The sequence below is a fragment of the Myxocyprinus asiaticus genome, chromosome 11 (genome assembly GCF_019703515.2).
Source record: "Myxocyprinus asiaticus isolate MX2 ecotype Aquarium Trade chromosome 11, UBuf_Myxa_2, whole genome shotgun sequence".
Classification (NCBI taxonomy): Eukaryota; Metazoa; Chordata; class Actinopteri; order Cypriniformes; family Catostomidae; genus Myxocyprinus; species Myxocyprinus asiaticus.
Genome location: NC_059354.1, coordinates 41,892,780 through 41,905,951, shown reverse-complemented (window position 1 = coordinate 41,905,951; position 13,172 = coordinate 41,892,780). Strand labels below are relative to the sequence as shown.

At 35.9% G+C, this 13,172-nt stretch overlaps 1 protein-coding gene across 6 annotated transcripts in view; it reads left to right on the top strand.

Annotated features, from left to right (window-relative positions):
* glsb (glutaminase b) overlaps positions 1-13,172 on the top strand; it is a 63,427-nt gene that overhangs the window by 27,676 nt on the left and 22,579 nt on the right. For all 6 annotated transcript variants that reach the window (XM_051710171.1, XM_051710172.1, XM_051710174.1 and 3 more), the window contains exons 4-7: positions 2,893-3,022; positions 3,145-3,224; positions 6,128-6,291; positions 6,714-6,772. In XM_051710171.1, the coding sequence (XP_051566131.1) occupies positions 2,893-3,022; positions 3,145-3,224; positions 6,128-6,291; positions 6,714-6,772 (433 nt within the window). The remainder of the gene's footprint in view (positions 1-2,892; positions 3,023-3,144; positions 3,225-6,127; positions 6,292-6,713; positions 6,773-13,172) is intronic.

The following is a 13,172-nucleotide window of genomic DNA, read 5'->3' as shown; positions in this document are numbered from 1 at the left end:
TCGTCATGAATGTATCAAGAATTGTTACTGTGAGAATATGTAGTTAAAGATGCTCATTGTTGTACTTGTAATAAGTGGTGTTTTATAAAAATAAATTAACTGAATGGTTAAACTATTTTTATTTAAAATTAACAAGAATTATTTGTTTTAATGACATCTCGAGCATATTCCTTGAAAACAAATATAAATGTGCTTGAAAAGTCCTTGAAAGTCCTTGAATTTAACTTTGAAGCATCTGTACGAACCCTGGTAAATGTACGTTGTTTTAAATGAGTTTTAGATATTATTTTGGAAAACAAGCCAAAAAAGACTAATCAAACACGTATTTTGTTTTAGTGTATAATGGGCTAAGACTACACTCTCTCACCTTTTATGTTCACTTTGATCCATCTTTAACTCACAAAAAATAAACTTTCTTTTTTTTTTTTCTCCCAATTTGGAATGCCCAATTCCCAATGTGCTTTTAAGTCCCCGTGGTCACATAGTGATTTGCCTCAGTCCAGGTGGCGGAGGACGAATCCCAGTTGCCTCCACGTCTGAGATTGTCAACCCGCGCATCTCATCACATGGCTTGTTGAACCACATTATAGTGATCACGAGGAGGTTACCCCATGTGACTTTACCCTCCCTAGCAACCGGGCCAATTTGGTTGCTTAGGAGACCTGGCTGGAGTCACTCAGCACGCCCTGGGATTCAAACTAGCGAACTAGCGAACTCCAGGGGTGGTAGCCAGCGTCTTTTCCACTGAGCTACCCAGGCCCCCTAAACTTTCTTTTCTTAATAGAGCTGCATACCGCCGAGTTTCTTCATGATAAGATACCCGCAGTGAACGTGACATATATTATGATTCACTACGTCGCAAGCCATCATGTTATAATCTAGCTGCAGCGTGTGTGTGACAAGCGTCCCCACGCCAATGTGTGCATCCACTGGGAGAAGATTCAGTCTCTTCCCTCATCACTTCATGCAACTCATAGATGTGGCACTGACCGCACAGAGAAATGCAGTTTTTGGAGTTTATTTTCATAACCCATTTTCTTATTATTTGAACTTTAATAAAGGATGCTTTAAAGATATAACGCCGGGGTGTTTCATTGCAAAACGGAATGCGGCACAGTAATCGTTTTCATAATTGTTGGAAGCCAAAATTGTAACTGAAAATACAATTTTATTAATCGCTTAGCCCTATTGGCATGTGCCAAATGCAAAATTAGCACAGACTCGGCACACACGAAATGCAATAAAAAAAAAATATTTTTTTGCGAGTTACTTAAACGGAATTATTTACCAGTTGGCCGGCAACATTATTAGCGAATACACTGAACTGTGAGAGCAATAATCTGACCCTTGCTAAATAAAGTGACGTGTGTGAATTAAACTGTTAAAGGAAAACATCTGCTGCAGCTCGTGCATCTTCAGAAATCTTTAACCTCAGTGGAAAGTTTGCAGTCAGAAATTTATCTACAGTATGATGCCTGAAGGTTTTTTCCTCCAGAACTCAATGAGATACATGTAGAATATTCCTAACATTAAGCCACCAAATGAATATGTGAGGAACAAAATCTTGTTCTCGCAGAGGTGCAGTTTCACTTTACTGACACAATGAATAACCTGCGTTGTTTGTCACTGATATGCAAGGAAAAAACAGATAAATATTTCTGCTGTAATAGAAACAAAAATACATTTTTTTTTTTTTTATATAATGCAAAATATAGTTTTTATGGCTTACTAAGAAATACTTTTAAACATTTTTATAGTAAATAAATTAGAATAAAAATTATAATTTGTTTTGTAATATTTTAAGTTAATCTTGGACCCTGTGTAAATTTAAATTAGCAAGGAAAGACTTGCAAGAACTACCTGAGAACAAAATAGACTGAACAACCTGGCACTCCTCTCATTTCATACATCTTATGCTGATTTTTTTCCAACAAGAAAACTCATTCATTTATACATGTATAATTTATTTTGTTAGTAGGCAGTGTTTTATGTTTTTATTTATTGCTTAATCCAAAGTTTATTTTATTTATTTATTTTGAAAATAAAAGATTGTGAATTACTTGTACATAATATTAGGGATGCACACTACTCACCTTTCAGCTAAAGTCACCTTTTCTGAAGCTAATTTGTCAAAATTGTTTGGAAAAATATTCAGCATTTTACTTGAAAAGGTTACTTTAAAGGTGCACTCAGTAACTTTTTGTTCATGTCGTCTTGGACTTACAGTGACACCTAGTGTTGTGGATGCAGCATCATTCAAAATCAATAGTTTTCAGTTTCAGATGCCATTGTAGAAATTCACTATTCACAGTCAGCCATGATAATTTAATCCAAGAGTGAAAGTGTCCAATAACAAGACCGTAACTTACATTAAGCAAGTAGTATTCTGCTGGTCATGTGATTCTAAAATGGCAGCCCCCATGAGGGCACCCCTGCTCCATGTAGAATAAAACAGCTTTTATAAGGTTACTGATATAACTAGAGTCCTCATCTCATGTGGGAGGTCATGATTTTATACATATGTTTAAAAATTACAACTCATTTCTTTGGGAGTAAAACTTTTTTAATGGAGGAAAAAAAATACTGAGTGCACCTTTAAACTTAAACACTTGAAGTTTTAAATACAACTAAAATTATAAATACAACAAACACCTGCTATGACTTTCTCACCTTTTTCACCTCTCATGAGCAACACTGTAATAAAGCACTGTTTTGTTTCCATCTAAAAAACGGTCATATATTTCCCCCACCGCACTCAAATTGTTTAGGGGGCCCTAAGATAGTTCTGTGCCCTGGGACCAACATTTGGTGCTACGCCCCTGTTCCTGCCTTTCTGCAATATCAGTGTTATCAAACCAATTCTATATGAAAAAATGTCTTTTCTGTCTTCAGGTGTGTCCAGAGCAACATTGTGCTCCTCACTCAGGCCTTCCGCAAGAAGTTTGCTATCCCTGATTTTCAGACGTTTGCTTCTCACATTGATACTCTCTATGAGAAATGCCGAAAACTTTCTGGGGGGCAGGTAAGAAGACAAACCTAGAAATTTTAAATCTCATTCGTTCAACTAAAACTTCTTTTTTTGCTTGATAAGGGTTTCATTTCTTTAAAGAACTGTGATTACATATCTCTTTCTTTTGCTTTCAGGTTGCTGACTACATTCCCCAACTTGCCAAATTTAGCCCTGACCTATGGGCTGTGTCCCTTTGCACAGTAGATGGACAAAGGTGTGAAGGAGCTTCTAGTGAATGCCCATTTTTTTTTTTTTTTTTTTAAGTTCAAAACAAATCATTATACTGTATAAATTAAATTGAACAAACACTTTAAGTAGACCAAACAATTCTCTATGAATTCATACTTGGACTTGTCTTGAAAGTCCTATTTAGTTAGGGGCTCAATTCAGTTTCCATTCACACGGATGTTGTTTTTTTTTTTGTTTTTTTGGAGCTAAGATTAGGCTGCTCCTAAAGTTGTTGTGTAAGGTTTCCACTCTTACTTCTTTTTGAAAATACTAGCAAAAGAAATAAAGAATACCAAAAAAGTATTCTAACAAGGTTTAATTATCATTTTGGATATTTATTAACCAGAACACTTGTAAAGCGTTATCACTGGCCATTCACCGTACCTTTATGTCAAGTACCGGAAATGCTTCATACAGTTAATGTTGGTCACACAACCATTAGATAAAATGCCAACTAATCTTATCATTCGGTAAGCAGTACACTTTTCCCCTGGACTTGTTACCAGTGGAGATAAAACACATAGGGTAGAGCAAAGGGGATGTTCTAATCTGCTAGTCATGTGAGGATCACTGATAACAAGACCATAAATTAATAGTCATTTAAGTTTCCCTCAATACAGTATTCAGAACCATGTGCTGTGGCATATTCTTTTATCCCTGATAACAAAGATATATGTTTTAACTCCTTGCTGTAAAATTTGTTTTAAAGATACATGGAGCACCTACATATAGTACATACTGTACATTGCCAAAACCTGAACCATCGACAGGTCCATATAGAAACTGCTGACTGTTTTCACATTTTTTGATCTGTTTTTTGGGGGGAATTCAGTGGAATTCTGCGGAACGTATTTAAATGGATAGTTCACCCAGCAATGAAATTTCTGACATTATTTCTTCACACTAAGGTTGCGCCAACTTTGTATGACTTACTGTCTACTGTGGAACACAAAAGGTACATTTAAAAAAAGTATTCACACAGTTGTCATAATGACAGTAAATAGTGATTCGGGTCTGTCAATCTCAAAAAAGGACCAAAAAACGCAATAAACCACCGTAAAAGTATATGAAACGACTCGCATCTCAGACTTTACGCATATACCTCACATTTGTTTGACGTTGCTTTAACTTTTGTTCTTAAACTGTAAGAACAAAATGGCTAAGATCTTTCTATTGAATGCCTAAATAATTCATGAGGCCCACACTTTTTTCCCATATTTTTTAATGTCTGCAAATCATTCACATTGTAGCTTTTAGGGTCTGCTGACTCTTTGTTTATGATTGTCCATTTGATAAATGAACATCGGTTCAGTAACTTTATTATCCACAATGTGGAAATTTGTCTTTGGCTTCATCATAGACAGTATAAACACCAACACATCGACATAAAACAGTATACAAAAAACATAAAAACATGATCATTTAAAAGTGTACCTTATGCAGGCATATTCGCATACCCACACACATATGCATACATATACAGCTACACATTTAATATTCTGACAGCTTTTGGCACAAATGACATCTGATACACATTCTTGATGGCCCGTGGTTGCGTAAAACGCCTCCCTGAGGGCAATAACTGAAAGTGACAGTGTAGAGGATGGGAAAGTTACTTTATAAGATTTGCTTTTGAGATTATATATATATATATATATATATATATATATATATATATATATATATAGTTGTGCTCAAAAGTTTGCATACCCTGGCATATAAAAAGTTATCCAAAGCCTTAAAAATGCCAGTCAGTACTGTTCAATCACTTAAGAAGTGGAAAATTCGGGGATCACTTGATACCAAGCCAAGGTCAGGTAGACCAAAAAAGATTTCAGCCACAACTGCCAGAAGAATTGTTTGGGATACAAAGAAAAACCCACAGGTAACCTTAGGAGAAAAAGACGATGTGGTTGTTTCAAGGAGCGCAATACTTGTTGACCCCTCTCCAAACATAGCGCTTATGGTTGTGACCATAAAGCTCTATTTTGGTCTCGTCACTCCAAATTACAGTGTGCCAGAAGCTGTGAGGCATGTCAAGGTGTTGTCGGGCATATTGTAACTGGGCTTTTTTGTGGCATTGGCTTCTTTCTGGCAACTTGACCATGCAGCTAATTTTTGTTCAAGTATTGTTGCATTGTGCTCCTTGAAACAACCACACCGTCTTTTTCCAGAACAGCCTGTATTTCTCCTGAGGTTACCTGTGGGTTTTTCTTTGTATCCCGAACAATTCTTCTGGCAGTTGTGGCTGAAATCTTTCTTGGTCTACCTGACCTTGGCTTGGTATCAAGAGATCCCCGAATTTTCCACTTCTTAAGTGATTGAACAGTACTGACTGGCATTTTTAAGGCTTTGGATAACTTTTTATATCCTTTTCCATCTTTGTAAAGTTCCACTTATGCACTCAGTCAACACCAGTTCTGAAGGGAATTTACATGGTTATAATAAAGATTATTCCTTTCTGTTTCTCCTTTTTGCAAAAGGCCAAAAAGTGCCATGGCACATGAATATTTAAATAGACTTAAAATGTGCATCTTGAATTTTTAATTCATTAGTATACAAAGAGAATAGTAAAGGTGACAGTATGGTTCCTTGTGGTGCACCTGTGTTTAAAATAGTTGTCTTTGACACTTTACCATTAACATACACTCTTTGTGGACTAATGGAAAGAAAATCTCTGATCCACCAGATGAGGACACCATTAACCCTAAAATCAAATAATCTCTGTAAGAGAATGTCTATCTTCATTGTATTAAAGGCTGAACTACAATCTTTAAATAAAATTCTAGCATAGTGTGGTCTGCTGTATATGTTCAGCAACTGAGTTACATACCATGTATTGTACGATCGTGTCACTTGTTTTGATCCATGTTCTCTCATTTTGCTCAGGCACACAGTTGGTGACACTAAAGTGCCATTTTGTCTGCAGTCGTGCGTGAAGCCGCTCAAGTATGCTATTGCTGTGCATGACTACGGCACTGAGTATGTGCACCAGTTCATTGGGAAAGAGCCCAGCGGTTTACGCTTCAACAAGCTCTTTCTGGATGAGGACGGTAAGGATTTTCAGCATCAGAAAAAGTGTTGTCTTTTGTAAAGAAATAAATGGCAAATTATGTTTTGCATTAAGGATAACCATTGGCATTACAGTATAACGTTATTTTCATGACAATTAACAGCTTTTAATTGGTTGTACTGTCTTAAAGCATATATTGTTACTGTGATATATAATTACTAGCACGGCCACAGTTTGGTGTTGACCTGAAATCAGTGAGTGGCTTCAGTCCTAGTCCAGCATTCATACCTGAAAGAAGTATTTGGACTTCATCTAGAAGAAAGATTACTTGTCTCTCTGAATTCTGCCACTCAAAACAGTAAATTATGTACTATACATGTATGTTGCCTATGCACTATCAACACAGGTATTTTGTGTGTTTTTCTGTTTTGTTTTGTTTTGTTTTTTTGTTGGGGACCACAGATAAACCCCATAATCCAATGGTGAATGCTGGTGCAATTGTGTGTACTTCCCTAATTAAGGTAAGCATCTAATTCCACTTGTTTTTCCTGTTTTCTTTTTTAATGTTAGAAATTGTTTTCAACTACTTCTCTTAACTGTACTCACATTTACTTTAGCCAGAATAGACTACTTGGTATTTGGTATTGGCTGAATTTTCTTCAAAACGGATTTTGTGGCATTTACAGTAATCATAATGAGAGGTTTTGTCTGTAGATGTATTTTTAAACTTTGTAAATGAGTCTGAGAAGTGATCATCAGTGCATATTATTATGCTTCTTGTCCTTTCTTGTGTTTTATTGCTGTGCACAGTCTATCTATAAATATCTAACACACCTACTCAAGGCCTTCATTATCATAGTTAAAGAAAATGTGGAGATCATCCCATTTTGAGGACCATTTTTTAAAAAGTCTGTTTGCTATGAATTTTAAGTGAAATTCATTCAGACTTTTTGTTCTCCAAACGTTTCCCTTCCACCCTCTGTTGTGACAAGGTCTGGGCAATATAGCGAAAAGAAATACATTAAAAAAACACATCATTTTTTTACCATTATTGTTTATATCTCTATTTATTTGCTCTAAAATGACTTAAAAGTTATATATGTATATACTGTGTATATACTGTATATATATTTTTTTCAATCAGAAGAACCAATATTTCCATCAAAGGGCCATTGATGACAAGTAGATTCAAAATGTTTAATGTAAGAACTTAAACTATTCAAGGCATGTTTTCCACTAAATGATCACAAGAAAGATAATTAATAATTTTCATTTATAAGCACCGATATAACAACACTAATCAAACAGTAAAAGTAATGAACAGCAATATTTACTAAATATACAGTTGTACTCAAAAGTTTGCATACCTGGCAGAAATTGTGAAATTTTGGCATTGATTTTGAAAATATGACTGATCATGCAAAAAAACTGTCTTTTATTTAGTGATCATATGAAGCCATTTATTATCACATAGTTTTTTGGCTCCTTTTTAAATCATAGTGATAACAGAAATCACCCAAATGGCCCTGATCAAAAGTTTACATACCCTTGAACGTTTGGCCTTGTTACAGACACACACAGGTTTAAATGGCAATTAAAGGTTAATTTCCCACACCTGTGGCTTTTTAAATTGCAATTAGTGTCTGTGTATAAATAGTCAATGAGTTGTTAGCGCTCATGTGGATGCACTGAGCAGGCTAGATACTGAGCCATGGGGAGCAGAAAAGAAATATCAAAAGACCTGCGTAACAAGGTAATGGAACTTTATAAAGATGGAAAAGGATATAAAAAGATATCCAAAGCCTTGAAAATGCCAGTCAGTACTGTTCAATCATTTATTAAGAAGTGGAAAATTCGGGTATCTCTTGATACCAAGCCAAGGTCAGGTAGACCAAGAAGAAGCCACAACTGCCAGAAAAAGCCAGTTACAATATGCCCGACAACACCTTGACACGCCTCACAGCTTCTGGAACACTGTAATTTGGAGGGACGAGACCAAAATAGAGCTTTATGGTCACAACCATAAGCGCTATGTTTGGAGAGGGGTCAACAAGGCCTATAGTGAAAAGAATACCATCCCCACTGTGAAGCATGGTGGTGGCTCACTGATGTTTTGGGGGTGTGTGAGCTCTAAAGGCATGGGGAATCTTGTGAAAATTGATGGCAAGATGCATGCAGCATGTTATCAGAAAATACTGGGAGACAGTTTGCATTCTTCTGCACGAAAGCTGCGCATGGGACGCTCTTGGACTTTCCAGCACGACAAGGACCCTAAGCACAAGGCCAAGTTAACGAATGGGCAGCTATACCACCTGCAAGAATTTGGGGCCTCATAGACAACTATTACAAAAGACTGCATGCTGTCATTGATGCTAAAGGGGGCAATACACAGTATTAAGAACTAAGGGTATGCAGACTTTTGAACAGGGATCATTTAAATTTTTTCTTTGTTATAAATGATGACGCTAACATATTGATAAATCTAGAGTTTTGAATCGATTCAATGAAATTATCATTTGAAGTGATTAACGGAAATGTTACAAAATCATTGATATTCACAATGTATCTTAATTTTATATTGCCAGCAAAAATTAAATAATTAAATATATCGTGAATATCTGATATATCACCCAGCCCAACTTGTGCCTTATTAAAAAAATAAAATCACCATAGACCATAAAATACATTATATTGTATTTACTGTTATATTTACACATTTTGCTGTATGCATATATAGAGGGTTTATGAAGCCTGGCTGGTATTTCTTGGAGTTGTTTGCACCTTTTAGTTTTGTTTGTGTGTGATGTAGCCGAGTTATATTTGTGTTTTGATCCATGTGCAAGCACACAAGAGAGTAAAAACACTCCAGCTGGGTTAATGGTGGTTTTGTAATGTAAGGTTTAGATTTAAGTGTTTTGATGGCCTTACATAAAGATGGCACTGTACTATATGCCCACAGTTGTGCCCTTGTATACAGTGTGCATGTGTATGTTTTTATCAGAAAACCAAAAGTGATTCATTTCTGTACAAACACACACAAACCCTCAAATACATTTTCAGCAGGCTTTTCTGAGCTGGGCCAGCAGAAACTGTTCTCATCCTCTGCTGTGACAGGCTCATATAAGTAGGGATGGGAATCATAAGCAAATTATAAATTACTAAACAAAATAATTATATTTTTTGTAACATATTTTGTTAAATATAATTTATTACAACAAAATTCTGTTGCAATGTGAACAACCAGTGAGTTATCACATTGATTTAAGTTTTACACCCTGTCTACACCGGGCGTGTACATTTACGCAAAACACCGCAACGGCTTGAGGCTGTCTACATTTGACGCATTGAAGCGAACATTCCAAACTTTTTATTTGTTCTGTTGGCAGGAGAAGCGGCAGTGTGTGCAGCGCAAAATGGAATGAGACATCCATTTACTGTCTGCACAACACACTGCAACGTACGCTTCCAGTATAGACAGCTTCATTGATTATAATGGGATCTATTTGCTTTGACACGCCATTCGCATCTGGAGTAGACTGGGTGTTACAAACCTTAAGTGGAGCATAACTCAGTTCTTGTTGCCTTGTTTGCATGTAATGACTTGTGGATCAATAAGTGAGTCAGATGTTAATTCAGTAATCGGTCCGACTGATTCAGTGAGTGAGTTTATAGCCCTATTCAGATGGGACTAGTTTTCCCTCAGGAGGTCAAGGAAGTCCGTTTCACAGGCGTACTTTGTGATTTTAATCACGTTCAATTATGACAAGTCTGTGTTTTTCCTCTCACAACCTCTGTACAAATTACAGAGCAAATGACCTACTGTTTTTTGGCTAACTCAAGGGTCCTCTGAGAAATCTAATCCCATCCAAATGCGAAAGTCTGTGATTGCTGATATTGAATTTTCCCAACGCCGCTTCTCATTTATTTTGACCTGCATGAACTACCGTTAAGATCGTACATACAGTATTTGCGCCAATCTTCTGCCTGCTGTGTGCTTTTCAATATGTATGTAGATTTGTTTTGCCATCTGACAAAAAAGTAAGAAAATAAAATCAACAAGGAGAGCTAAATCGTGAAAACTGCTCAGACTGGCCACTGTAAAATCAGCATCAGGCAGGATTTTCTCTGCTCAATTACTTAATATCATAATTATATAATTGACAGATAAGTCTCGTTTATTTCAGTGGGTTTGTTAAAAGCAGCCACTTCTATAGACACTTGTGAAGTTTATTTTAATAGGCTTTTTAAAATAAGTAATTTATAATGTATAATTAATCAATTAAAATGAAATCAATTAATTAAATAATTAGTTATTTAAAATGTAGTTTTATAATGATAAATCATTTTAAACTTAAACAGATAAAGTTTTAAAGATACGTTCATTTTAACACCTCAATTCATGTGTTCAACCTTCTGTAACAACCATATCTAGAAAACACACACTCCCACCTCTGTAATAAACATGGAGATAGTCCCCTTCGAATCAGTACATGAAATCACAGACGTCGGGTGATAATAATTGTTACTCAAACGTTGTTTAGAAAAGTAGTCCCGTCCGAATAGGGCTTATTTCACTGATTCATTACAAACAATCGGCTCATAATCGTTTAGTCATTCATTCGAGCATCAGACTTCACTAGTTGCCCTGTTTGTTATTGTGTGAAACCAGTGAGGACAACGCAATAGAATAGATGTGTTGTCTGTTTATCTTTTTTATAGAAAGACCTTTCTCTTGCAGTGGTGCTATAGATTCAGCAGCACCGCTGCCATTGAATAGCGGTGCAGAAAATACCATATTTTAGTACGGTATTCCATATGCACTGGCAAAATAATGCAGACATTACATAACTATTTATGGAACTGAGCATTGTAAAAAATCTTTCAGTTCTGGTATTTTTTATAAAATGAAGCTGGTTCTGAATAAGAACCGATTCTTGATTCCCAACCCTACACATAAGAAAAACTGTCCATATTTTTTATGTATTTGTTTTAACCTTGCACAAATCCACACAAAAGGATGCACCGTCACCCTCTGTAATTAATGATTAGCATCCTGTGAACAACACACCCGTGAAGTTTAAGCTCATTTAATTTCCCATCACACCCTAAACTCAACCATTATATTCTTATATTGCTCTCTTGTGAATGGTATTGGTGTAACGTAAATTGTCTTTTACCTCTTTGATGTGTCGACCAGTAGGTCAGTGCTAAATGTAAGTTTTGCCTGTCGGTTTCCTTTGCACTTTCGTAGCGCATGACATCATTTCCTCCCTTTGTGCCCAAGAGTCCTTGAGCAGTGCCATGAGCATATACTAAAGCGTATGATATGCTGTTGAAGGCTCTTTGTTTGCTGTTTTATGTTGCATATTTTACAGACGTAGGATCTATGGGATTTTTTGAGCACTGCTGCAGGTCAAAGACGTTGGTAATTTTTCCTTTCCATTTTTCTTCCCTCCCCATGAACAAGCCTGGATACTAAAATATCAGTAGTGTCATTGTGCTCTTTAATAAGGCAATGAAATAGGGACACAGTAGAGCATCTGTGCAGGATAAAATGCTCTTTTTGATGTAAACTACTGGAGCCAAAAGAGGCCATGCATATTATTGTATTCTGTCTTGCTTTCTTAAAATCACAACCTATTTTTCTTGTGAAACAAGACAAAAAAATACACTGCAACCGGTTTTAAGGATTGGATTGCATTGGGTTGGACAGACAGACAGACTGATTGATTGATCGAACTTAGGTAGTTAGTTACTTACAGTTTGAAATCATAAACATTCGACGCCAGACACTGAACGTTTTTTCAATGTCTGCTTTGGGAAATCTGATCTAGTATATAAGTAAAAGCTTTCTGTGTCAAAACAGGCTGCAGGACTGTGCAGAGTAGGGCTGTCACAATTATGAAATTTGGCTGACAATTAATTGTCAAACAAATAATCGGATTATGACGATTAATTGACTGTTTTAGGGCTTTCACGATAATGACGTTAATTGTCATACAAATTGTCATACTTCTTAAGGCGTCATACTGCTTCATACACCTTAATAATTAATTTATTCATATTTAACTTATAATAAAATAGAGATATTTGATTTCCTTTAAGGCTCTAAAAACGTGGAAAATATTGTACTGGGGTAGTGACATGAAAAATTATATTTTAATTCTTAAAATATTTCCAAGTACTTCTCTTATTTGGATTGTAAAATATGATTGAAATTTGAAGTGCACACGCACAATAATCGTGGTTAGATTAAATAATCGAGATCAGACAGTTATTTAATAATCGTGACAGGCCTAGTGCCAAGTTTGGTGGACATTGCTTTAAAGTATCAAAGGAGGAGTTCCATTTAGAAGTTGTGCTTTAGAATCTTTGTACAATAACAGTATGTTGGCCTTGTCAAGCCATCATTATAATAATGCATGGTCTCTGTGGGCTTCCATGGTAAAATGTAGTACAAGCATATTTCTTCATACATTTTTCCCTTTTGCTTTAATGTTCAACAATCTTAATTTTTAACAAACACACAAATTAGCCATTGTTGATTTAGAAAGATAATCCAATGTGGCAATGCTAAAAGTTGTAGGTTAATGGATACTGATCCATACAGTTGTCCAGATGATGCACACGTGTTAGCCTTAATTTGAACAACCCGTTTCATACCTCCTCCACGCACTCATAAATGCATCAACACACAATGCACAGATCCTCACAAGTACCTGTACCATCTTAAAATGTTATCAACCATGCTGATTTACAGCCACTTTGTTTTTTGACCCACTTCTCTGTTTGGCCTGCAGGTTTTCATGCACAGTTTTAACTCTTTCCACAATAGCAGTTCATCATCATTTCCTTTGTAGAGCATAACAGTACTTTACTGAAGTCAACATATGAAATCATGATCTTACTGATTTCTAACAG